The sequence below is a fragment of the Rattus rattus genome, chromosome 17 (assembly GCF_011064425.1).
Source record: "Rattus rattus isolate New Zealand chromosome 17, Rrattus_CSIRO_v1, whole genome shotgun sequence".
In the NCBI taxonomy this organism is placed as follows: Eukaryota; Metazoa; Chordata; class Mammalia; order Rodentia; family Muridae; genus Rattus; species Rattus rattus.
Genome location: NC_046170.1, coordinates 30,196,233 through 30,218,777, shown reverse-complemented (window position 1 = coordinate 30,218,777; position 22,545 = coordinate 30,196,233). Strand labels below are relative to the sequence as shown.

General features: G+C 46.8%; 1 protein-coding gene across 1 annotated transcript in view; it reads right to left on the bottom strand.

Moving 5' to 3' along the window:
* Positions 1-22,545, bottom strand: part of Hydin (HYDIN axonemal central pair apparatus protein) — a 351,132-nt gene that overhangs the window by 100,487 nt on the left and 228,100 nt on the right. The window contains exons 31-42 of the mRNA XM_032887538.1: positions 20,292-20,419; positions 18,108-18,241; positions 17,557-17,693; positions 17,139-17,266; positions 16,734-16,925; positions 16,277-16,426; positions 13,672-13,911; positions 11,749-11,917; positions 10,154-10,327; positions 8,993-9,166; positions 5,938-6,111; positions 2,613-2,882 (exon numbers count right to left, since the gene is read on the bottom strand). Of these exons, the coding sequence (XP_032743429.1) occupies positions 2,613-2,882; positions 5,938-6,111; positions 8,993-9,166; positions 10,154-10,327; positions 11,749-11,917; positions 13,672-13,911; positions 16,277-16,426; positions 16,734-16,925; positions 17,139-17,266; positions 17,557-17,693; positions 18,108-18,241; positions 20,292-20,419 (2,070 nt within the window). The remainder of the gene's footprint in view (positions 1-2,612; positions 2,883-5,937; positions 6,112-8,992; positions 9,167-10,153; positions 10,328-11,748; positions 11,918-13,671; positions 13,912-16,276; positions 16,427-16,733; positions 16,926-17,138; positions 17,267-17,556; positions 17,694-18,107; positions 18,242-20,291; positions 20,420-22,545) is intronic.

Genomic DNA, 22,545 nt, shown 5'->3' with positions numbered 1-22,545 from the left:
GCAGAGAGATGGAGGCCCAGAGGTTCCCGTGGGACCAGTTGCACTTGAGGATGGTGGCCGGCATGTAGGGTGTGTGATACAGCGGCGGCGAAGCTTATGGGTGACGGTGACCAATGCCTAGGGCACAGTCATGGTAGTGGGTGGCTGAGGAGACCACAGAATTCAGAAGTAAGAACGTGAAACTAAATGTTACCCAAAAGATAGGATTAAGAAATTAGGAAATTAAGATCTAGCCAGAAAAAGTTTTCTAAATAAAAGATGCAATATTTCAGCCACATTTCCACTAAATGACACGTTGCCCATTTCTTCCCATTTGCAATATCAACGGTCAGTCACAGGTGTCGGAGGACTCATGCAATATGCGAGCTTCAAAAGGACCCAGCACTCATGTGTCTGAGGTAAAGCCCTTGGCAGGGGATTTTGTTGCCCAAATCATTTGGGTCTTATCACACTGAACAATGCAGGCTTGTGTGTATATGTGTGTTTGTGTATGCGTGAGTGTGCGTGAATATGTATGTGTGTGCGCGCGCACGCGCACGCATGTGTACGTGCATGTGGTGCACAAGCTCTGATTTCTACTCTGACTTTTAGAGTTATTATTTGCTGAGAGAGGGTTAGAGTCAGAACTGGAATTTTCTGCGGTCCCTGGCACATTCTAAAAGTCTTCGCTTCTAGAGGGGTAGAAAGAAAACAAACAAAACTTACCATGACACCCTATTTGTAACAAATTCAAACATCTGTATAAAGAATGTCATCTTAGCTGTCAGGGAAGAGTTGGTTAAAGGCCGGTGCTCCCAAAGAAAATGAGTCAGTGGTTCTGATTTACCAGATGTTAAGAGTGCAAAACACACGTCGAGGGGAGGTGCAGATAAAAGAGCTTGCTGGGCAGCAGTTAACCCCCGAGATGCTCCATCCAGCCTGTAGGAGTCTTTTCCCGTGAGGACATTGCTCTATCCACCTCTCCCATCTACACTCTGGTCTCTGTTCCTGTTAGGAGCTAAATCTTACTCAACCTGAATTCCCAATCTAATGCTCAGTTTTCTTCTTCCAAAGGTCTACAAGCCAGTTGTATCCATCTGCCTATCCAACGCATGGCCTCCTCTCTACAAGGGCATTCAGCTATCTTTACTCACCTTAGCCACCCACTAAGAAACACCCAGTGCCTAGACAGCATGATTCCAAGACTCTATTTGAGGGCCTGAAGACCCTCGAATCTTCCCATTTCCCCCCACCCCCAATGTCCTCTAATTCCTTCTCTACTTTGGCTGGCCTCCTCTTACTGACTCCACATCAACTGCCTGTACCTAGTTCTGAGCACACTTGTCCTCTGCTCCAACGAGGACAATGTCTTGCTTGCTTCTCTGTCTCTGAGTGAGGGCTGCCAGGGGCCATTTGGGGGAAATATTAAAACTGTGAACCTAAGGTTCTGGTTTTAGTTGGGCCACCAGCATTCTTAACTCTTCTTTATGCAGCAGTAGTTTTGGGATCCGTTTTAACACTAGGAATATTTGTGCTCTAGCATTCCCTTTTAGGTAGCCTACAACTCCCACCACCTCACTGCTTCCCATAAGAGACCACACCTCTTGTACACATATCAGCTAAGATGTTTCCCAACCTCCACCCTCCATCTCACGTCACCTATCCATAGCTGTATCTTTTCCTTCTTTCAAACCTTTATGGACCCCTAGAGGAGATTAGTGCCATTATCTTTTAACTGATTAATCCTCTCCCTCCTCTCTCCTCTTGGGATCTCATTTCTTCTTGTGTGGACCTTATATTTTGCAAGAATGCCTTCCCCTTTTCCTTTCATCCATCCACCCATTCCTCCTGCTCTTTAAGAAGACAATAAGGTGGTTTATTCTGAGCTGAATGTGGGTGTTGATGGCTTGGGAACACAGACGTTACCAAGAATGACAAGTCCCCCAGGGCTGCTTCATTTCAGACCTGCTTCCTACTTTTGCCTTCATTTCTCTCTCAGTTACCCACATGCTTGACCTTGGGCAGGCTTTCTGGCAACTCCTCTCAGCCCTTCTGCTCACATCGTAGGGGATTCTATTCACTTGACCTCAGTATCTATCCACAGCTTATTCCTCGCTTTCATCTGATGCCTCTGCCATTTCCCAAGATGGCTCTGTAAATCCCTCAGCCGGAGCCAAGTGACTTCTTTATGACTTACCCCGACTTTCCCTACAGCCCTGCACTCTGTAGCTTAGTGGTCCAATCCTTTATGGTCCTCTTGTGCTGGTCTGAGACATAGGAGATTATTATTATTACGGGATTCTAAAAATGGTTGAATAGTGACAATTTTCCAGGGTTCAACTTAATTTCTCTTGTGGTCATCTTCTGTCACCATTTTCCTTCAGGTACTTCGTAAGCATCATTCCTCACAGACTCCCTACTAGTGTGGCTTGAATGGGAGACCTCGCTTTCATCAATTTCACCCCTCTGGGATCCATCCCAGTGCCAGTAAGAGAATAGTGCTTACTGGGTACCAGAAGGCTGCGTACTGACTTCTGAAGGAGTGGTGTAGGACAGCCGCAGGATGCTGGCCCGGCTGCAGGATGCTGTGAAGGAGGAAGGATACCGATGCCCTTCCCAGGGGTCCCTGTGTACCTGCGTTGTTTCAGATTGGTGCTGATGCTGTTGTGGCTGTTGCTGCTGTTGTGGCTGTTGCTGCTGCTGCCCCTGCTGCCCCTGCTGCTTCTGAGACCCAGACCAGTGGCTTTCCGTCTTGCCTTTGGAGAGCATCACGCTCCCACGCATGCTCTTCGGGATTTTGTATTCCTGGGTCAGTAGAGTGAGATCGGAGGTAAACCTGCCCAAGTTCTCAGTGCTTAGTCGTGCTGGTGCCCCAAGGTTTTGAGTCACTGAAGACTCCTGGGCTGTTGGAGAAGATGGTGGGTGTTTAGCAAAAGTCATCCTACAGTGTGAAGGAGATGACAGTGGGGTGCAATGCATCAAAGCCCAAGTTACTCTCTTATAGGACACCGAGCAATCTCCACGTGCAGCTGACTGACCTGGGCTGGAATAAGAGGTCCCGCCCACTGAGCATTGGATGATGGCTCCCTTGGGGTGCTGAGCCTTTTTCTGCCTGCATTAGTTATTAATAGTATTTTATTGTCATGATAAAATACTATGACCAAAGGCAACTTTATAGACAAAGTTTTTATTTTGGTCCCTACCAACTGGGACCAAGTTGTTTAAATATTTGAGCCATGGGGGAGGGGATGGTCATTTCCCATTCAAATGACCATATTGCCCAACCTTTCGATGGCTCCTCTGTGCCCATCTTCTTTCCCAGCCCCGAGGTCAAGAATTTCTTAAGTTGCTTGTGCACTAAGGCCTTGCTTGGAAATCTGATGCGTAACCTTTTAAGCTTTTGCGCCGTGCTAAGGTCAAGGAACAGATGGGGCAGAGCCAACTCTAATGACGAATGGATGGATTAAGCAGGAAGTGTATGATGATAGAAATGGGACCTTAACTCACACAGTTAATTTCTCCGGTTTGTTCCTGACCCCCCTTCCAAGCAGACTGCTACCCTCTCAGCTCCATCTTGAAATACTTTCTAAAAATTCAATTAAAGTTTACCTAGATAAGCTCTTGATGGAGTGCCTTTGTGCAAGCCCCGAGCCTCAGACTCTTCTTATGGTCCTCTTCCCTGACATATTTGCCCTGTCTCATGCTGCCCCTTGGGATTCTGACTTCAAAGATGGACACCCCTGAAGGAGACCAGTGTGGAGAACACATTCTTTGCTTCCTAAGCTAAGCAGCATTCGTGGTTCTCTAGGTCTTGGAGAGACAAGGACTCAATGTTCCTGCCAATCATATCAGCATATAACTCTCCAGAGTTCCCTCATAGCTACAGTTCCCTCTGGGAACTTATTATTTCCTGCAACTCCCTCCTCCCCTCTCCCAGGATTTGGGGATATATACAGAGAAGCCACACTGTACCTACTGGAGGACTAGGGAAGCTGAATCCATTAGTGGAACAGTCACAGATGAGTTCTACAGCAGTTGTGGGGTGTGCCAGTCTTTTAACTCACCAGAGCCTCCCTCTACCTGGCCTTCCACCCGGCCCCTCACCAGACCCTGCACCCAGCCCTCACCAGACCTTTTCACCATGCCCCTCACCGGGCCTGACACCTCTGCTCTGCTCCACTCAGCTGCCTCTGAAGCGCTGGCCACTAGTATCTCCCCTCAGCCTTGACTACTTTTCACTATGGATTCCAGGTCTTTTGCCCACCCTGTTCTTCATTAACTATACAATCTCTTTACAGTGTCCACAAGCCTCTAGCTGTTTCTCTTCTGTCACGCCCTCCATATTTCAATAAGAACATCTAGACACAAGGTTAGCAAAAGTTTTCATTTGAACAAATGACTTCCCTTTCCCCCTTTTCTCTGACTGTGCTGCTTGGCTTAGATGTTGACCTGTCCATCCTCTCGTAATAGATTAAATAAAATATACCATCGTAGTTGGTTTTTTACTTTAACGTGCTACTGGAAATTTTTTAATTACAAAGATCACTGTGATGGCGGTGGCTTGGATCACCATTTAGAGAAATTGAGCAGGGACAGGAGTGAAATGAAGACAGGGCATGGGAGAGGGACCAAGAAAGGAAGGAAAATGCTCTTAGGAATGTTCACAGAGAAAGGATCCAGCTCTGGTCAGATCCCCTGCTTTGAACCCAATGTATGTTTTCTTTGTGTTGCTTTCCTGACCCATGGTCCTCAGATGACTCCTCAGATGACTGGACGGAGTCAGGATTCTTGGCTTGTACTAGGAAGGCCATACCAGGCTTCTCTATGCTGAGATCCAAAAGTTCAACCCACCTTCTTAGGCTTCCTCCTCCCAGGATTCCTTGCAGGGTAAATGACATCCCTTTCCTAGTTTCTGTGGTTTGAAGTCTCTGTGATCACCCCTGAGCATCCCTGCTCCTTCAGTTCTCCACCATGTATGTAGACACAGAACCAGCGGGACCAAGGTCTTTTTATCCCTGCTTTTCTATGATTCCCTTTACATTATGAGAGTTACTTTTCTACTCTTGCTTTTGGATATCTAGGAGATAGACCATGGTCACCCCCAATTCTTTTTATTCAATAGAATTAAAATCAAAGCTAATTACAATTGATCCGTAAACAACCAACCGTCCATTCCACCTCTGATTTACTATCAGCCTCCTTGATTTCTTGGTCTTACCCTTGTCTCTAGTTTTCTGTTAATATTTGCCTGATCCTTAAAGCCCATTTTCACGAAGACTTCCCCAGACCATCTTTTCTGGAACTTTCTAGTCCTAAACTTACTCTCTCAAAGAAACCAAAATGTTTATGGTTGTAGCGTTTTCTTGTGCTGAATGAACGCATCTTTGTTACCCTCCAAGTGTCAACCCAGCCTTAATATGGGTTGTAGCTCTTCCTGATCCTGCTTTCTACCGTGTCAGGCATGCACCTGACACAGGATTGATACTTCTGCATGCCTGCTGGGTAAAGAGAATTCTCTAGCAACAAGTCAAACACCAGCCTTAGACCTGACTGTAGGAGAGGAAGCTCAATGGGCTGCACGGAGGAATGGTCTTACCAGTAAGGGTCCTGAGGTGATAGGTTAGCGTGAATAGTGCTTGCTATGCAAGCATGAGGACCCGAGATTAATACCCAGAACCCATATAAACAACCGGGTGTGGTAGCACGAACTTGTAAGCCCGGTGCTGGGGAGAAGAAACATGGATTTTTGGGACTCACTGACCGGCTAGCTTAGTGCGACAGGTGCGGTCCAGACCAATGAGAGACCCTGTTTCAATAAATCAGGTGGGAAGCCCCTCAGTAGGACACCCAAGGTAGTTCCCTGACTTTTGCGTGCACATGTCCTTACGTGCATGTGTATGTACACACACATGCACACGTACACGCTCACACACACACACACACAATCACAGGCCTTACCTGACTCCTCGGCTTCCCTCATGGACTGCTCTATGGCAGCTCGGATGCAGAGCTCCCGGGCCCGTATCCCGAGGACGTTGTTAGAGTCTGACAGGGCTTCTAAGACAACGGAGTCAATGTTCAGGCAGGCTGTGTTGTAGAACTTGGCCATGCTGATGGCATTGGCTGTCTTTCCTGTAAACACAGCCAGGGCACTGACTCTTAGGAGTCTCATTTGCTCGGTGTCCTAGACAGAAGTCTGCAGAACAAGGTACCCCATGGAGTGATTTCCAGATGCTCCACCTCCAAGTCTCTTAAGTGGCCAGAGTAGCAACAGCAGAGACGGGGCAGCATTGCGCCGTGAGTAAGAGCTGTGCGTCTATTCCTAAGCACAGGGGCACGACAACCAACACCCTCTCTAGGCTTTCCTCCTCAAGTTGAAAAACAGACTGTACTGGATGATCTCTACAGTACTGGGTAGCCCCCACTGTTTCTGATTCTAACAGGAAGACATATTTGGTTTGAAGAGTAACCTCTGCTGACTTGGCTTTTTTTAAAAATCATTTTTTTAATCTACTTTCATTAAATAGTAGAAAATTCGGAAATAGCAGCTAAGAGCAAAGAAAAAGGATCTGGAACGCACTCACGTAGAGATGCTAGAGTTAGCCTATAGCTGCTCTGCTTTGCATATCAAACAGCATGTTATTGATGGTTTTCATAAAAAGAAATGGTGGGTTGGAGAAGTGGCTCAGTGGTTAAGGGCACTGGCTGCTCTGGCAGAAGAGTAGTTTGTTTCCCAACACACCCATGGTGACTTACAACCTCTAACAATACGTGACTCCAGTTCTAGGGGGAACTGGAACCAGCTCTTCTGGCCTCGGTGAGCACCAGGTACACGTGTGGTGCACATATACACACGCAGGCAAGATGTTCATACATGTTAAGTAAATAAAAACAAAATGGGAGTCTGGGGAATGGGACTCGGTTGGTTGAGTGCTTGCTTGCCCAGTCTGCATGAGTCTGATCCCCAAGCACCACACAAGCTGGTGGCACACATCTGTAGTTCTAGCTCTTCTGTAGCTGCTTGTATTACCAATGCTAATTATGGTCCCCCTTCCAAAAAAAAAAATGTTTGCATGAGAGTGTTTGCAGGTAGCTCCTGGGAACCTGCCCCCAGGTTGATTCTGATTGGTAAATAAAGATGACAGCAGCCAATAGCTGGGGAGGACAGACAGAGGTGGGATTTTAGGTTTTCTCCTGGTTGGGACTAGGAAGAGAGGGAGAAGGAGAGACATTATGCCTGGGAAGAGTGCAGGACAGAGAGGTAGAGCTGCCGTGTAAAGGGGCCAGGAGAGCACAGCCCAGAGGGCTGCTCAACCAAGTCAGGAGTGGCCCGGGTGGAACATATAAATTAGTAATCAGTAACTCGGAATTATTGGCAGGAGGTGGATTCTAACATCGTGGAGGGTAGATACTTGCTTAGCTACTGTGCTGCTCAAGGAATATTAAACTATAAGGCTGTGTGTGTGTGTTTGTGTGTACTGTGTGTGTATGTGTGTGTGTGTGTGTGTGTGTGTGTGTGTGTGTGTCTTTCATTAAGGAACACAGACCATTGAGGCGGGTAGCATACCCTGCGACAAGATTTATTAAATAATTATTATTACAACAGTCTTTGGAGGTAGAGACAGAAGGATCAAGAGTTCAAAGTCATCCTTGGCTATATAGAGACTATGAGGCTAGCCTCAACTCGAGTCTAAGAATGAAGGAAAGAAAGAAAAGGAGGGAGGGAGAAACTGAAGAAAAAAGCGCTGGAGGGAGGAAAGAAGAGTGAGGGGGAAGGAATGGGTTACATGGGATGCTGAATTATAAACCCCAAGGATGCAGATGCTCCCATCCTCGGAGCCTGGGGACAAATTCCCTTGTGTGCAAAGAACGATCATTTTGTAGGTTCAGTCAGTTTACAGATTCTACCACTGAACACGACCCTGGCTTGTCTGAGTGTCCTCCACCTCATTACAGGGGTCCCCAGGAGAGAAAAGCAGGAGGGTTAGAGGCAGAGGCAGTGATGTGAGAGCAGGAGCTGAGGAGACAGAACTGGCAGCTTTGAAGATGCGGGATATCATCCTGAGCTGGAAATGTGGGCAATGTCTGTAAACGCCAGAAAAGGAGAGAAGACAGGCTACTCACCAGTGTCCCCAAAGGGTGCATGGCCCTGTTGGCCCACTGAAGACCTAGGGCCTCCAAGACTGGAGAGGGCTGATCTTTACCCTTCAGGCCACTAAAACTGTGGCTGTTACCGAGGCAATAGATACAAACTACTGGTCATAAGCTCTCTCCTCATGGAAAATGGCAGATCATGAATATCTTTCCTAAAAAAACACGTACCAGGGGTTGGGGATTTAGCTCAGTGGTAGAGCGCTTGCCTAGCAAGTGCAAGGCCCTGGGTTCTGTCCCCAGCTCCGAAAAAAAAAGAAAAAAAACAAAAAACAAAAAACAAAACGTACCTGTGTGTGGCATCTGCATGTATGGACCATGCTGGTATTTGTGGAGGCCGGAGTTTGATGTCAGGACATCTTTCTTTCATGGCTTCTCCCTCTTACTCTTAAGCCAGGCTCTTACAGAACCTGACCTTACCATTTCATCTAGACTGGCAGAGACAAGCCTCTGGGATCTGTCAGCCGTTGCTCCCCGGCACTGGTGCTATAGGCACAAACCACTGCTGCCAGCTTTTCTGTGGGCTCTGGGAATCCTAACTCAGGTCCTCATGTTTGTCCCACAACTACTTTAACCTTCGAATCATCTCCCATGCTCTGTCTTTGTCTTTATTGTAATATACTCGTATGACGCTGTCTTTTCTAATTGTGGTAATGTAGACATGAAACTTTAGATCTCTTTTCTGGTTTATATTTTTGGAGACATGTTTGTGAGCACTGTTATGCTGTTCCTCAGATGAAACTCTTACGATCTTCCCTGATCACAGCAGATGTTGCCACGGTTCCGTATGGAGGGGTTGTGGCATCTCTGATCACAGTCCCCCCATCTCCCCCCCCCCGCCCCGCCACGGATCATTGCATACCTGACACCGGTGTCCCGTAGACGATAATGGCGATTCCTTTCCGGTTCTTGGCCAGGCGGCCTTCTGCAGAAATGTCGATGCCCAGGTGGCGCGCTATTGCCTTGCTCACTGGGTTGCTCTCCACTTCTCCAACCTCCTCCACGGAGTGGCTGTCTGTGCTCTGCATCTTGTCGGCTGTGGATCCAAACCACACTTGAGCATGCGCACAGGTGCGCATCCCGGGATTTATAGGGACATGGGCGCCAACAGAGATGGGAATGATTTTTTCCTTTAAAATTCTCTTGTTTTTTAAAATGCCCACTGCCACAGCAGTCCCTGACCCTGGCGCACAAGAATGCTTCATTTGGCTCCTATTTTGGGTCTATATTTTAAAGTGAAAAAAAAAAGATATCATTGACTTAAATTCCACGTGGAAGGATTTCTCTTGCTGCAAGATAGAAAGGATGGCTCTGTGGAGGAGTCTGGTGTTAGCTGTAGGGGAGGAGCCAAGACTGTGCAATGGGAGAAAGTGCCAGAAAAGAGATGGTCAGTGGCAAGGGAGTTGAGCTAGGGATTGGGCACCAGGGATTTTGCCTTTGTCTCGGGTCTATCAATGTGCCCCTCAGCTTTAACTCAGATCTCAGAGAAAATAAAGGTCAGAAAAATGGATCCTAGATGCTGGAGGTGAAGTGGAGGGTTTCTTAATGTTTTGATTGGAGGGATGTCTAAAAGAATGTTCTCCCACGTCCTCAGGGTGTGTGTTTGTTTTGTTTTGTTTTGTTTATAGTTCCCATTTGTCTATACCCTTAGCATTAAGGCATCAGGTCTTCCTTAGCCAAGTCAAAATGCAAGTGGCTGTGGCAAGGAGAACACATCCCTAAGAGGCTCCGCAGGCTTCCATGTTCATAGCACGGTGTGAATAGATGGGTCAGGCCTTCACCAGAGAATATATGTGGTAGGTGGGAAGCCACTGCCAGAAAATCAGAGTACCCCTTTATAAGGAAAAAGAGGCTTAGATCTTTCTTGAGCAGCCCTTTCTTTTCTGCTTAGCCAGAGCTGTTCCCTCCCCACCCCCCAGCAGCGACCCCGCCCCCAGCAGCAACCCCGCCCCCAGCAGCGACCCCGCCCCCAGCAGTGACCCCGCCCCCAGCAGTGACTTCTCCCCCAGCAGTGCTCAGTTACTTTGAAACGTTAGTTTCTCCAGGCTTTCTTCATAGTCGTCCTCATCTGGGTAGTTCTTGGCTTCAGTCGGAAGATGCCGCTCTTCCATGTTGGATGTGACAGAGATCCCTCGGCTAAGTGATGTCCTCTTTGTGCTGGCGGTTCCTTGGTCAGATGTGTTCATTTCTTCCTCTTCTGCTGGGGAAGAGGGCAGAGGATGAGAACATACCGGGAGAGAGTTGGAAGGGGAGCAAAGGGGATGGGGAAAGAGGTTCGAGGAAAAAAGAAAACAGGAAATGGTGAGGGGGGAGGAGAAATGAGGAGGGGTGGAGGTTGGAGGAGGGGGACGGGAGTCAGGGGTGAATAGCATCAAAATAAGTTGCATGAAATTCTCAAAGAATTAATACAAACACATTATTTAATCATCATAAAAAAGAATGGCTGCGCTGACAATCATCCTGTACCTACTCAATCCTAAAAATCAAGACCAACCAACAGCCTGCTTCTGTGCAGAGTGTTTCAGCACTCAATGGTGTTTAGATACCAAGAGTATGCATTTGCCCAGGAAACTTGGAGAATTCCAAAAAGTCCCAGAATATAAAGTGTAAATTGGCAAAAACGTTACAAGGATTGAGGCAGACACACGGTGACAAGAATTGAGGTCCTTTATACACCTCAGGCTCAAGTCTCCTGAATGGACCTGCCTCTGATCATCTTCCTGACTGTGAGCTCTCTGGAGGGAGGAGCCTTATGCCGTTCATCTTCTTACCAGTCCTTCAGCACTCACACCATGGTGGTAATTTTATGCACTCAAGTCTCCCTACCTTCATGTACTAAAGTCTTAACCCCTCAATGTCTCAGGAGGTCACTTTATTTGAAAATAGGTCCTTTAAATAGGTGATAGAGGTATGCCTTGGTTCAGTGTGACTGGTATCAGCGTAGGAGGAGCTTAGGGTAGAGATGCACACTGGGAAGGCACAGGAGGAAGAGAACTATCTATAAGAAGATAAGTTTCAGAAGGGACCAACTCCAGTGATACCTTGACCCCACTATATCTAGCATCTAGGGCTGAAAGAGTCATTTACCCTGTGGCATTTGTGAAACAACTACAAGTTACTGGTGGTGAACAAGTGACTGGAGCACTAGGCGGAGGGGCAGCCTTTCCTGCAAGCCAGGTGAATCTATCTGTCTACTCTTTCCTCGGGAGACCACAAGGCCGGAGGAGAGGATTCCAGATGGCCCATTAGGTCATCACTCACAGGGCACACCGTGTACTGGCTGCTGTCCCATGTACTAGGTTTACAAGTAAGGGCTGTGTGAGGTTTGTATGTGTGCATGTGCACATGAGGAGGTCAGAGGACAACATTGAGTATGGTCTTTACCCTCCGCCCTTGTTTTAAGTCTTAGTACCCACTGGACCCTCCTGAGAGCAGACTGAACCCAGCCTCTGCATCCTTAACACAAAGACCACAGGACCCATTTTGCAATCGTCTTAAACAGGGTCCAGCAGGCACCGGGTACCTGGTAGGTACTCAAGAGTGTGTTGATCCCATGGCAGGGGTAATTCAAAGAACAGAATAGCCCAGCACTTGCTCAGCTTTGGGCTGGGTTCTTACCATTCTCCTGCGCCAGGTTCTCCAGGTACTTGGCCTTCATGTGCTCCTCTTTTGATTTCTTTACCTCCTTAAAGTAATCGTAGACTTCCTGGGGCAGCTTCTCCCCCGGGTTCCGGGGAGGCAGCAGCAAAGTGTTGTAGGAGTCATAGCCTTTCAGCTGCCGCAGCATCTGCTCAAGGGGAGAAGGAACCACTGTGGGCCTCAGTAGAGGCTTCCTCTTGCTCGCTGGCCTCACAAAAATCCAGAGGCTGAGATTTGGAGAGATGCTTTGTGGGTGTCACATGGAGGGGCCCTTTGGAGAGGTCTAAATATAGAGCCGAATCCTGAACTTAGGGGGATTCAAAACCTTTGTTTTGTTTCATAGCCACCCGGCATTTCACATGTGGAGACAATTTTCTTCTTTCTTTGAAAATACAACAATACATCCTTCTAATAACAGACATACAGAATTCCATCATCCACTCAGTGTTTCACTCTTAAATGCACAGTTGCAAATCAACTAATGAGAGAGATATGTTCTGAAATGTGAGATTGTGTTATTAGATGATTTTGTCACTGTTCTAAGCCTGAGGTGGCCATGATGTCACTAGGTGAGCTAATCTTATTGGGGTGATGTTATGCATGCAGGGTATTGTTAACTAAAGAGTAATGGGATTATAAGTTACGATGATTATAAGTATATGTGTGTGTGTGTGTATATGAGAGTGTTATAATGAAACCCATTATTCTGTGTACTAGCTAAAAAATAATAATAAAAAAGTAACCAGTAATGGATCTTTAAATGGAAAGGAAGCAGAAAAGAAGAAGCCTTGGGATATCAGAGAATGATGAATAATGGGAAGAGTAAAAGGATAAAGGCTTTTCCTTCTCTGTGGTTTTCTAACAAAGCCACATACAGTTATAATGTTATAAGGAAAGACTTAAGAACGTTACATTAAAATGAGGAGCTTGATCCCCAATTGGTCATAAGAAGTTACATAGACATAATGTAATATGTATAACAAAAATTAAAGAAGCTATGTAAAGAGATATACTAAAAATGTTCCAGATAAATTGAGATGGAAAGACAAACAACCTTGGAAGGACTGATAAGAAGGCAGCACAAAGTATACCAGAGGACAAAAAACAAAACCAACAAAACAAAATAGCACATGTGATCGTCAGTATATCAACCATTGCATTAAACGTAAATGGCCTACATATTTAAACTAAGGGCAAAGATTGTCATAGTTCATGCCTTTTAAAATGATTTGTGTTCATGCCTGTGTGTGTGTGTGTGTGTGTGTGTGTGTGTGTGTGTGTGTGTGCATGTGCACAGAAGACAGATTTTTCACTGTCTTCTTCCTCAATCACTTTCTACTTTTTTTTGACTCAGGGCCTTTCACTGAATTTGAAGCTTAGCTTACCGATTCAGCCAGCCTGATTGATTCTAAGGGATCTTCAAGGAATCCCACCCGTCTCTGCCCTCCCCATGCTAGGATTACAACTGTGCATTACTGTGGCTGGTTTCTTCACATGAATGTTGGGGACTGAATGCAGATCCTCATGCTTTAAGGGAATGAACTTTACTGTTTATCTCCCCAGCCTGTATTTCTTAGGTGCCCCAGTTATAGGGTGTCTAAAGGAAAGTAATTTTAAATACAATGCCAGGATGTTACATGTGGTTCTTTACTGTGTAAATATTAACCATAAACATGCATTGGATTTTTAATTTGTTTAAAAGTGCATATTGGAATTACAAAAACACAGTAAGTTCTCATGTAGAGAGAAGCAGGTAGAGAAAGTCTACAGAGAAGAGATTGATAAATTGGTAAGGAAAGAGGAAGGGAAAAGGCCAGAAGGAAGGTACTGTAGACAGAAGGATGTATGTCAGGGGTGGGGGCTGCCATGTCAGGAAGGGTGTTTAGTTTTGTCTCTGCTTACCTTTTCTTCTAAGAGATACTGCTGGTCAAATTCTAGAGAGTAAAACTCAATGGGGAAGCTGCAGGGGTTCCTCACAATCACCTCGGCCTCATCTCCTGATGCATAAGGCAGGAGGGGCCCCAGTTCCAGAACTGAAGGGCTGAATTCCAGGCGTGGCTCCAGACCTTGACCCTGCGCTAGAAGAGTAAGCTTCTGATTGCTCTGGCCAATCTGGAACATCAGAGATTGGCTGTAGAATTTCTAGAGAACATGGAAAAAAACAAGACACAATGTAAAACTGAGAACACAATGTAACAGGTACAAAGAGCTTCTTGTCTCCAGATGAAAGGAGATGTGTTTGAGCTGTGAAAGAGCAACGTCTGTGGTGGAGTATTTGCATGCTGTGTATATCGAATGCTAGGGACTCTGCCGGGGCTTGATCAAATGTAGATGGACTTCTAATGCCATTTTCATGCCTTTGAGTTTCTTGTATGGGGATGACTCTGTCACTCCTGGCCTGAGACTGTCAAATTCCCATGGGCAGAGGATACAGTAGAAAAGCTAGGGAACTAATCATCATCACCATCATCATCACCACCACTACCACCGTTACCACCACCACCAGCAGCAGCAGCCGCAGCAGCAGCAACTTCCGCCAATGACTATCAGGAACACGGCCAACATTTCATCTCCCCGCTTCTTAGTGTTATCTCCCTCATTCAGAAGTAATAAAAATTCAAAATGAGGCTAAACCCTTACTGGTCTTAAGACACTTAAAACAAAAAAAATGTTATTTATGTATGAGTGGCCTGCATGCATGTACACCTACATGCCACAAGAGGGCATCAGATCTCAGTCAAGATGGTTGCAAACCATTATGTAGTTACTGGGAATTGAACTTAGGGCCCGTGGAAAAGCAGCTAGTGCCCTTAACCACTGAGCCATCTTTCCAGCCCCTTAAGACTCTCTTAAGAACAGCAAACATGGGGTTGGGGATTTAGCTCAGTGGTAGAGCGCTTGCCTAGGAAGCGCAAGGCCCTGGGTTCGGTCCCCCCAGCTCAAAAAAAAAAAAAAAAAAAAAAAAAAAAAAAAAAAAAAAAAAAAAAAAAAAAAAAAAAAAAAGAACAGCAAACATGTTACTAATTTTCTTCTAAATTCATATGTGTTGGTGTACACACTTGTTTTCCAGCAGGGGCAGAAGGATCACAGCTAGCCTGGTTTACTTATTAAGTTCCAGGCCAGCCAGAGATACACAGTGAAACCCAACAAAAAGCTCAAGAAGGGGGAAGGGGAGGGGGGAGGAGGAGGAGGGAGAGGAGGAAAAAGGGAAGAGGAGGAGAGGAGGGAGGAGGGAAGAACTGGGACAGAAGAGAAGCTTCAGCACCAGCAGCGTTATTGATAGACTTTGATAGGTAGGAACACAGTCTTCATGTTAGAATGAAATATGAAGTTATTTACTTTTTCTACATTCCTGCTGCAGATTCTGAAGCATTTCTTTAAAGCCATTACCAGGAAAACGAGAGTTAACCGTATATTGTATAAAATTTACATAGGTTTTTCTTATCCAATAGAATGTATGAGGCATGGGGGTGCGTGCCTATAATACCAGTTATTGGGAGGCAGAGGATTGAGGGTTCGAGGCCACCCTGGGTGCTACTTGGTGAGCTCCAGGCCATTCTGGAGTACACAAAGCCCTGTCTTTGAAAACAATCAGAAGGAAAATATCACTTAGATGTCTTAGGCTTTGAATAAACATCGTCATTGTGCTGGGGGTGGGTCTTCTCTGGTTCTGGGACTTTGGTATGCACGCTATGTTCTCCATTAAGAGTGACTTTGCACAGATGACACTTGTGAGGCTCAGGGAGGCTTTCTGCCAGGAAGTGCTGGCTGCTGTGGTGACTTATGGGTTCTGTGTCACCCGTGTTAATAGTCACTGGGCCACTGATGGCGCACAGAGCAGTGTGCTGTGTGCCCCATTTGGTGTTATTAATCTTCAAAATGACCCAAGGAGCCATGGCTGCAGCTCAGTACTAGCATCTGAAATCTCGGCTTCCAGCTGCCTTTAAATTCTGACTTGCAGGAAGGAAAGCACAGCAGATATAGGCTCTGTTACCGGATGCCCTAAGCAGTCCCAGTAAGGTCTCCTGCAACGAAACCCATTAATATTTCTGTGGTTGCGATGCTTGAAAACTAAGAAGGATACAGAAAGGCAAAACAGCCATACCAGTTCAAATGAGATTGTTTTCCATTGAGTGAGTTTTAATATGAGACTTATGAAATTTCAACCCCCACTTTTTGGAACCTTATTGGGTTTTGGAATTGCAATAAGGGAGTTTTGATGTGGGAATATTATTACTTCTTTATGTTACCTATGAACAAGTGATTTGTTCAAAGATACACAGCCTGTAAATACAGAGGCAGCATGCCACTAATAGCATGCCACCGAGAAAGTCAACATGTTAACCCGCGTCTGTGGAGCCCAGCCCACTGGGCCACACAGGAAGTAGGTGACGTTGAAAGACACGTGCAGAAAGGGAGGTTTGAGTCTCAGACAGGCCTGGGCTTAGACCTCAGAGAGACCCAGAAGGAAGATCTCTACAGAGCCTCGTTTTCCTTTCGAGCTCACCTCTTCTTTAGGCATGAATTTCACTTGCACGTTGACCCTCTCGTCAGGATCCAAGACTCCGGAAGTGGGTTGGATCTCAAAGATCCGAGACTTGGGCGTCATCTCAGCTCGCAGCTTTCGCCTTAAATACTTTGGCATGTGTTTATCCATCTGGGTTGGGAATGTTAGACAGTTAGATCATGTATGTGGAAAGAGATCCGTTCCATTCCCCATGCTTGGGAGAGCTACACTTCCAGAGTGCTTTCCAGGCATTGGGGAAATGTGCACCGGAGGCAAAAGGGAAGTAAGGCGTTCTACCCAATGGTAAGGCCTGATATAGCATTGGGTGCCAGGCCTAGGGTCTGGGCAATGGTTAACACTGAGGGTCTGTCAACGGGAAGTTAAAATGGTGAAAGGAAAGGCTTGGGGTCCCAACTCTGGCTAAAGCAGGTATGGAGAGAAGGGGAACACAGTTCACCTTGTTAGTAGACTTCGGGGTGTGGACAAACCATTCACAAGGGACTTGGAGATGGTTGGAAAGCTGAATGGTTTCTACCATGCACTGCCCACACTGGATTGTAGCAAATTCTATTTTGTTGCACGACAGGGTCATACTTGGAATGGTCACAGTGGCTTGGAGGCAGATGTTAATGGTTGGCCCTCCAGACACCTGGAATAGACAGTTATAGTTGCCTTGTGGCTTGGAGCTAGGGAAAAACCACAACAAATATGTCTCATGCTGGAGACATAGCTCAGTTATAGAGGTCTTGCCTAGGAGGCTCAGAGCCTGGCTTTTGGTCCCCAGTACTGTATCACCTTGGGGTTCTCAATAGGCCTGGTTGGAAATCTGGATGGCCATTTTAGGTCCAGGGGTGTACTGTACCTTGATGGGGAGAATGACTTCTTTGTTGCCCACAGTAAGATTAGCCCCTTGTGGGTCACATCTCACTTCAAATGTTTCTGTCTCACAGTAAGGTAGGTTCTTTACACGGTCTAGCTCAGTGCTGAAGCCTGGGTCAAGACAAAGGGAAAAAATGTTTTTCATGAGCAAGGGAAATAGCACATAGAAGCTGCCCCATGCAGTGGGACCTCTGTGGTAGGCTGACCAAAAGTATCACAGAGTATCACAGAATAGCACAGTAACTCCTATAGCTAAGCGCAGAAGCGGCAGGAATGTCGGGGAGCATTGCATGGGAATGTCGGAATGTTGGGGAGTGTGGGGAGCATGCACGGGAATGGTGGGGAGTGTGCCTGGGCCCCAGGCCCTGGAAGGATGGGACAGGCAGGTGGGCTCCTGGTACCTGTTTCATGAAGGACATGCTTTTCTGCATGGAAGGACACAGGAAAGTGACTGGTGTTGGTGATCTTGATGATGTGGGTTCGGACGTCACCAAGCACAATGTAGCCGAAGTCCAGGATGTACTCTGGCAGCTGGACTCTGAAACAGCCAGGGGGATGTCCTAGTCACTGGTCACTTTCAGGCCCAGAAGGCTACTTTTCCCGAAGGGAGTGAGTGTGTTCTCTCTCCTGTGTGCAACAGCTAAGGGCCACTAGATAAACACTAGACACTCCATGCATCCTTCACAAGTCCACAGGTGTGTTTTGGTTGTTATCCAGTCACACGTTCAGTAGGGGGCCCCAGGGAGCTGAGATGGGGCCTGTCTACTGGATGTGGTATCCTGGTTTTAGGAGCCAGAATTGCCTGACTGACTTGGTGCTAGGGACTGTCAGCTAACATGAGGTACACGGCTTCCACTCCTAGGTGATCAATCAGTATCTCAGGAGACGCAGAGAGCTGTTTGCTTCCACACACTCCAAAACAAAGGCAACACAAGTGCAAGAGGGACCTCACTTGGTTAGTTTGCGGCAGCTCCGGTGGCTGAAGTAGGTGTCCTCTGTGGTACTGGAGGAGATGCCTCTCTGGTGTTCCAGGGCGTAGTCTTGGACTATAAGTCGTTCTACCTCCATCTGGAGATGAGCACTTAACTGAAGCGAGAGGGAGAGCGCCTCAGAAGACTATTCTTCAACATTTGTTCTCTCTGGTCACTGTTGGGTTTTTTCCCCCCACAAAGGGTAAACTGATTCTTTACGCTTTCCAAGTTTTAAATGTGTACTAAGTTAACAGTGAATAAATTCTCATGCACTTATAAATGAGGGAGTTTCTTTTAAAAAGAGTTTTTAGATTTGTTTATTTCATGCACATGTGTGTTTTGCCTACATATATGTATGGGTACTGTATATGTGTCTGGTGCCCACGAAGTTCAGAAGAGGGCCAGAGATGCACTGTGTGGATGTTGGGGACTGAGTTTGGATCTTCTGGTAGAGCTGCAAGTGCACACACATGCTCACCCATCTCCCTGCCCCCAAACAGTACAGTTTAAAAATGTTTTGACATGGGCTGCCAAGATGGCTGAGCAGGTAAAGAGGCCTGAGTTCACTCCCTACGTGGAAGGGAGAACTAACTCCTAAAAGTGGTCCTCTTACTATCTCAGTTGCTCTGTGACGTATGCACACTTCCCTGGCACATAAATATATAACAAATGTTTTTAAAAATAAAAAAAGTTTTGACAAAAATGCTTAAGTACTGTAGACCTACTGTGTGTTTTCTCTGCATGATTTCAGCTTCAATGACCATTTTTATAGTCCTACGCAAGAACACAAAGTTAGGACATTCTATCCCCCCACCCCCACCCCTGTTTCTTCTTCACAGTTTTACTTATGTGAAGATGCATGTCTGGGGTTATATGCATTTGAGCCCAGAGGTCCACAGTGGCCAGAGGCACTGGCTCCCCTGGAGTTAGTGTTACAGGTAGAGAAGGTTTCGTATTTCAGAGGGTAGTGTTTAGTGCAGATTCATAAGAGTTCTAAATGCTGAGAAAAAGTGATTCTGAGTGCTCAGCTGTGGATGGTACAACAATGTTACTTCCTCCTCTCACAAAGGCTGGGGGGACGTCTTAGAAGAGTGGGTTGAGAGACTGAGATCAGAGGAGGTGGGGGGAGTGCCGTGAAGGAAGTGCTTTCTGGACACATCCTGGATGCTATACACATGGACTCACAAGTCCTGTGGTTACCTGCACAACTAGCCCAAGCCAGTTAAAAATTCCAGCATTGAGTGGAGAGACATTCCCGAAGCCTCACCCCTCACTGAGCAGCTAATGGTGGTTGGTGGCTGCCCATGGAGGGAGCCTTTTCCTGAGAAGAGGTGGATGTTGGTCGTTTGCTCATGTCCCATTAGATGATGTCATACATATAAACATACGGGCCACTCTGATTGGACTTGGTTGGTTAAAAAAAAAAGAGGTTGTGAAGTTGGGAGGCAGATGGGGGATGGGGGAGCTGGAGGGAACGGGTGGGGAGATTCAAAGGTGACTAAGACACATTGTAAATGTGTATGAAATTTCCAAAAAAAAGAAAGCAATTTTATGCCTAATAATGGACTATCTTGGTTCATCTCCCCTCCTTCCTTTCCCACAAAATTTGTTTTTCCTCCTGAGTTTCCTCTCCCAATATACCCTTCTTTATGATAAACACAAGTGAAATGTCATCCCTACCTCATTCCATACCTAAGCAATTCTGACTGTTCCAAGTCTGGAATATTCCTTGTCCCCACTTCACTTCTGGGGCATCGTCACCACTACTACCTTTCACCTAGACTCACCCAAAGAGCTTTAAAAAGCCTCTGTATCCTCATATCTGTCCTGATTCCATTAAGCCCCGTCCCCTTATAGCTGCACAAGAAGCTACAGAGATGCAAACTCAATTATGCCGTTGCACTTCCGGTTAGAACATTTTAGTGCCTCCCTCTTGCCCTTAGGAAAAGTCCCAAACTCCTAATGGGTTCTCCAGGCTCACCTCTTTGGGCTCATCCTGCCTTTTTCCCCAAACCTCTCTTCTGCCTTGGCTGTCTCTTTCTCTGTTTCTGGGATATCCTATGTCATCGCCCCGCCCTGCCCCGCCCTGCCCCGCCCCGCCCCGCCCCGTCTTGAACGTGTTCTCGGCCTCACATAAGTTTTGTGTAAGGTGGAGTTACTCTCACCTCTGCGGTCTCCTCCTCAGGGAGTTCCTCTGTAATCACCTCATAGTGATTGACAGTCTCGTATTTACTGTACTCTTTTTCTATGTTTTTCTTCGCTTGTTCTAAGAAGTGTTGGTACTTTTCATTGCCTGTGGAGGGTAGAGGGGAGAGAAGCACCCTGGTTAGACACAGAGATGGGCTTGGCCTCAAACCTAGACTCTCACCTCCGGGGGGAGTGAGGAGGGAAATGAACATTTTGATACTCTACCTACCATATTCTCTCTACTTTGGAAGGACAGGTAATTTGTGAGTGAGGTGAATTCGTACCTGAGACCTCACTGAGTTTAATGACACAACCCATGAGCTACAAGCTGGTCCTCAGGCTCCTGCAGGAACCTGGAGGTACAGAGAGCCGGCCAGCTGTGAGGGTCATGAAGGAGAGACCTTTGCCTCATGGTTGAAAACCGAGATCCCTGCAGGTTCAGGATCTGCAAATTGGAACTCTGCTCAGTTCTCAATTCTAAACCTCTACACCTGACAGTCCCTTCAGTGCTGAACAGACTGAGATAGCTGGGCACTCAGTGGCTTTTCACATGCTAAGTGCCTCCCAGTTAACATAAAGAGTATGTCAGGATCCAGTCACTTTAAGTGTCCAGTTACTTTAAGTGTCCAGTTACTTTAAGTCAAATGAGTCACAATACCCTTAATGAAGGCAGGTAGACAGGTGGCAGGGGGATCTCAGATGCTTGGATTGGCCAAAAGTCATTGCAAATTTAAATGCTTTGAAGGTAAGGGTGGGCAAAGAATTAAAAAGCCTACTGTGAAAATGAGAAATGTTGAAACTAGTCAACACCAGTGTTTAAGACCAGACAATGTTCAGATCTGAGTAACTGAAAAACCTCCCTCGTAACCACACGTTCTATCTTGTGATGCTAACAGGGGTCCCGATTTTCATCCGCGAGGCCAAGGTCTCCTTCCCAACCCTCTTGGCTGGCTGGCTGTGCCTGTAGGTTCAGGACCTACAAAATCAAACACTTATGGAAGAGAACTGTTTGGGAAAACGGCGCGTCTATACCAAAGCTGTACAGATGGTTTGTAACTATGTCCTGGCGGTTGAGTGAGTCACTGTTTCTATACTGCTTCCATGGTACTGGATGTTACGGGTCTAGAGGTGGTGGGTTGAGGTACATGGGAGGATGTACATAGGTTCCATGCAAAAACCATGACATTTTATGTGTGGGACCTGTGCATGTGTGGATTTCAGCAGCCGAGGGAGGGCCTGGAGTCAGTCAGTCTTGAGCAGATCCTGAGGACTGAAGGCATGTGTGGAGCTTGGTTACCCTTCTTTGACTGAAGCTCTAATATTATAGTGTGGTCTTAGCTTTATTCATATTTATATGAAATACAATATAATATGAAAACATATCATGGTCCCAGGGGGCTGATAGTTATCATTTAATGGATGCTCCTCAGTGAGTGAGTTTGTGACTTGAGGAAGAGGAGGAGGAGAGGAAAAAGGGAGAGGAGGAAGGGGGGGAGGAGGGGAAGAAGGGGGAAGAGGAAGGTGAGAGGAGGGGAGGAGGGAAGGAGGAGAAAGGAGAGGAGCGGGGGAGGAGGAGGAGGAGGAGTGGAAGAAGGAGGAAGAGGGGAAGGGGAGGAGGGAGAGGAGGAGGAGGGAAAAGAAAGGGAGGAGGAGGGGAAGGAGAAGGAGGGCTGGGAAGTGGGCTTTCATGCAAAACCCTATAGGGAAAGCAATCCGTTCTGAGAACTGCAAAGAGGAAGCGGTGAAGAGGGAGCGGTTTCCACTGACCTTTGGTCCTGCCCTGGGTTAGGAAGAGATGGCTAAAAGAACCCTAAGCCAAGCGTTGGCAGAGTTACCAGCCTGGCACAGGAAGACGGCTCTGGGGACCACATGGGGCTAGGCACGCAGGCGAATTGCTAATGATGTCTAATTTCAGCCTTTAAGCACGGGACCCTGGAGTAAAGGTCTTAAGGCTTCGGCTGCTTCCCTGCCAAGGTTGTATTTCGAGATTTCGACACTTGGCAGTGCACCAGACTCCAGCTCCACCATGAAGACACCCAAATGTGTTGTTGGGACAGGAGACTGGGAGAGACATCATGGCTGAAGGAGTACGCACTACACACTTGGCCCAAATGTCACCACATTAGTGTTGGTGGGAGTTAATTGGTGGCAAAGTTGGCCGGAGTCTTAGTTTGCAATGGCTACAGTTTGAGTCAAATCTTACTCTTGCCCTCCATCCCTGGCAACTGAGGT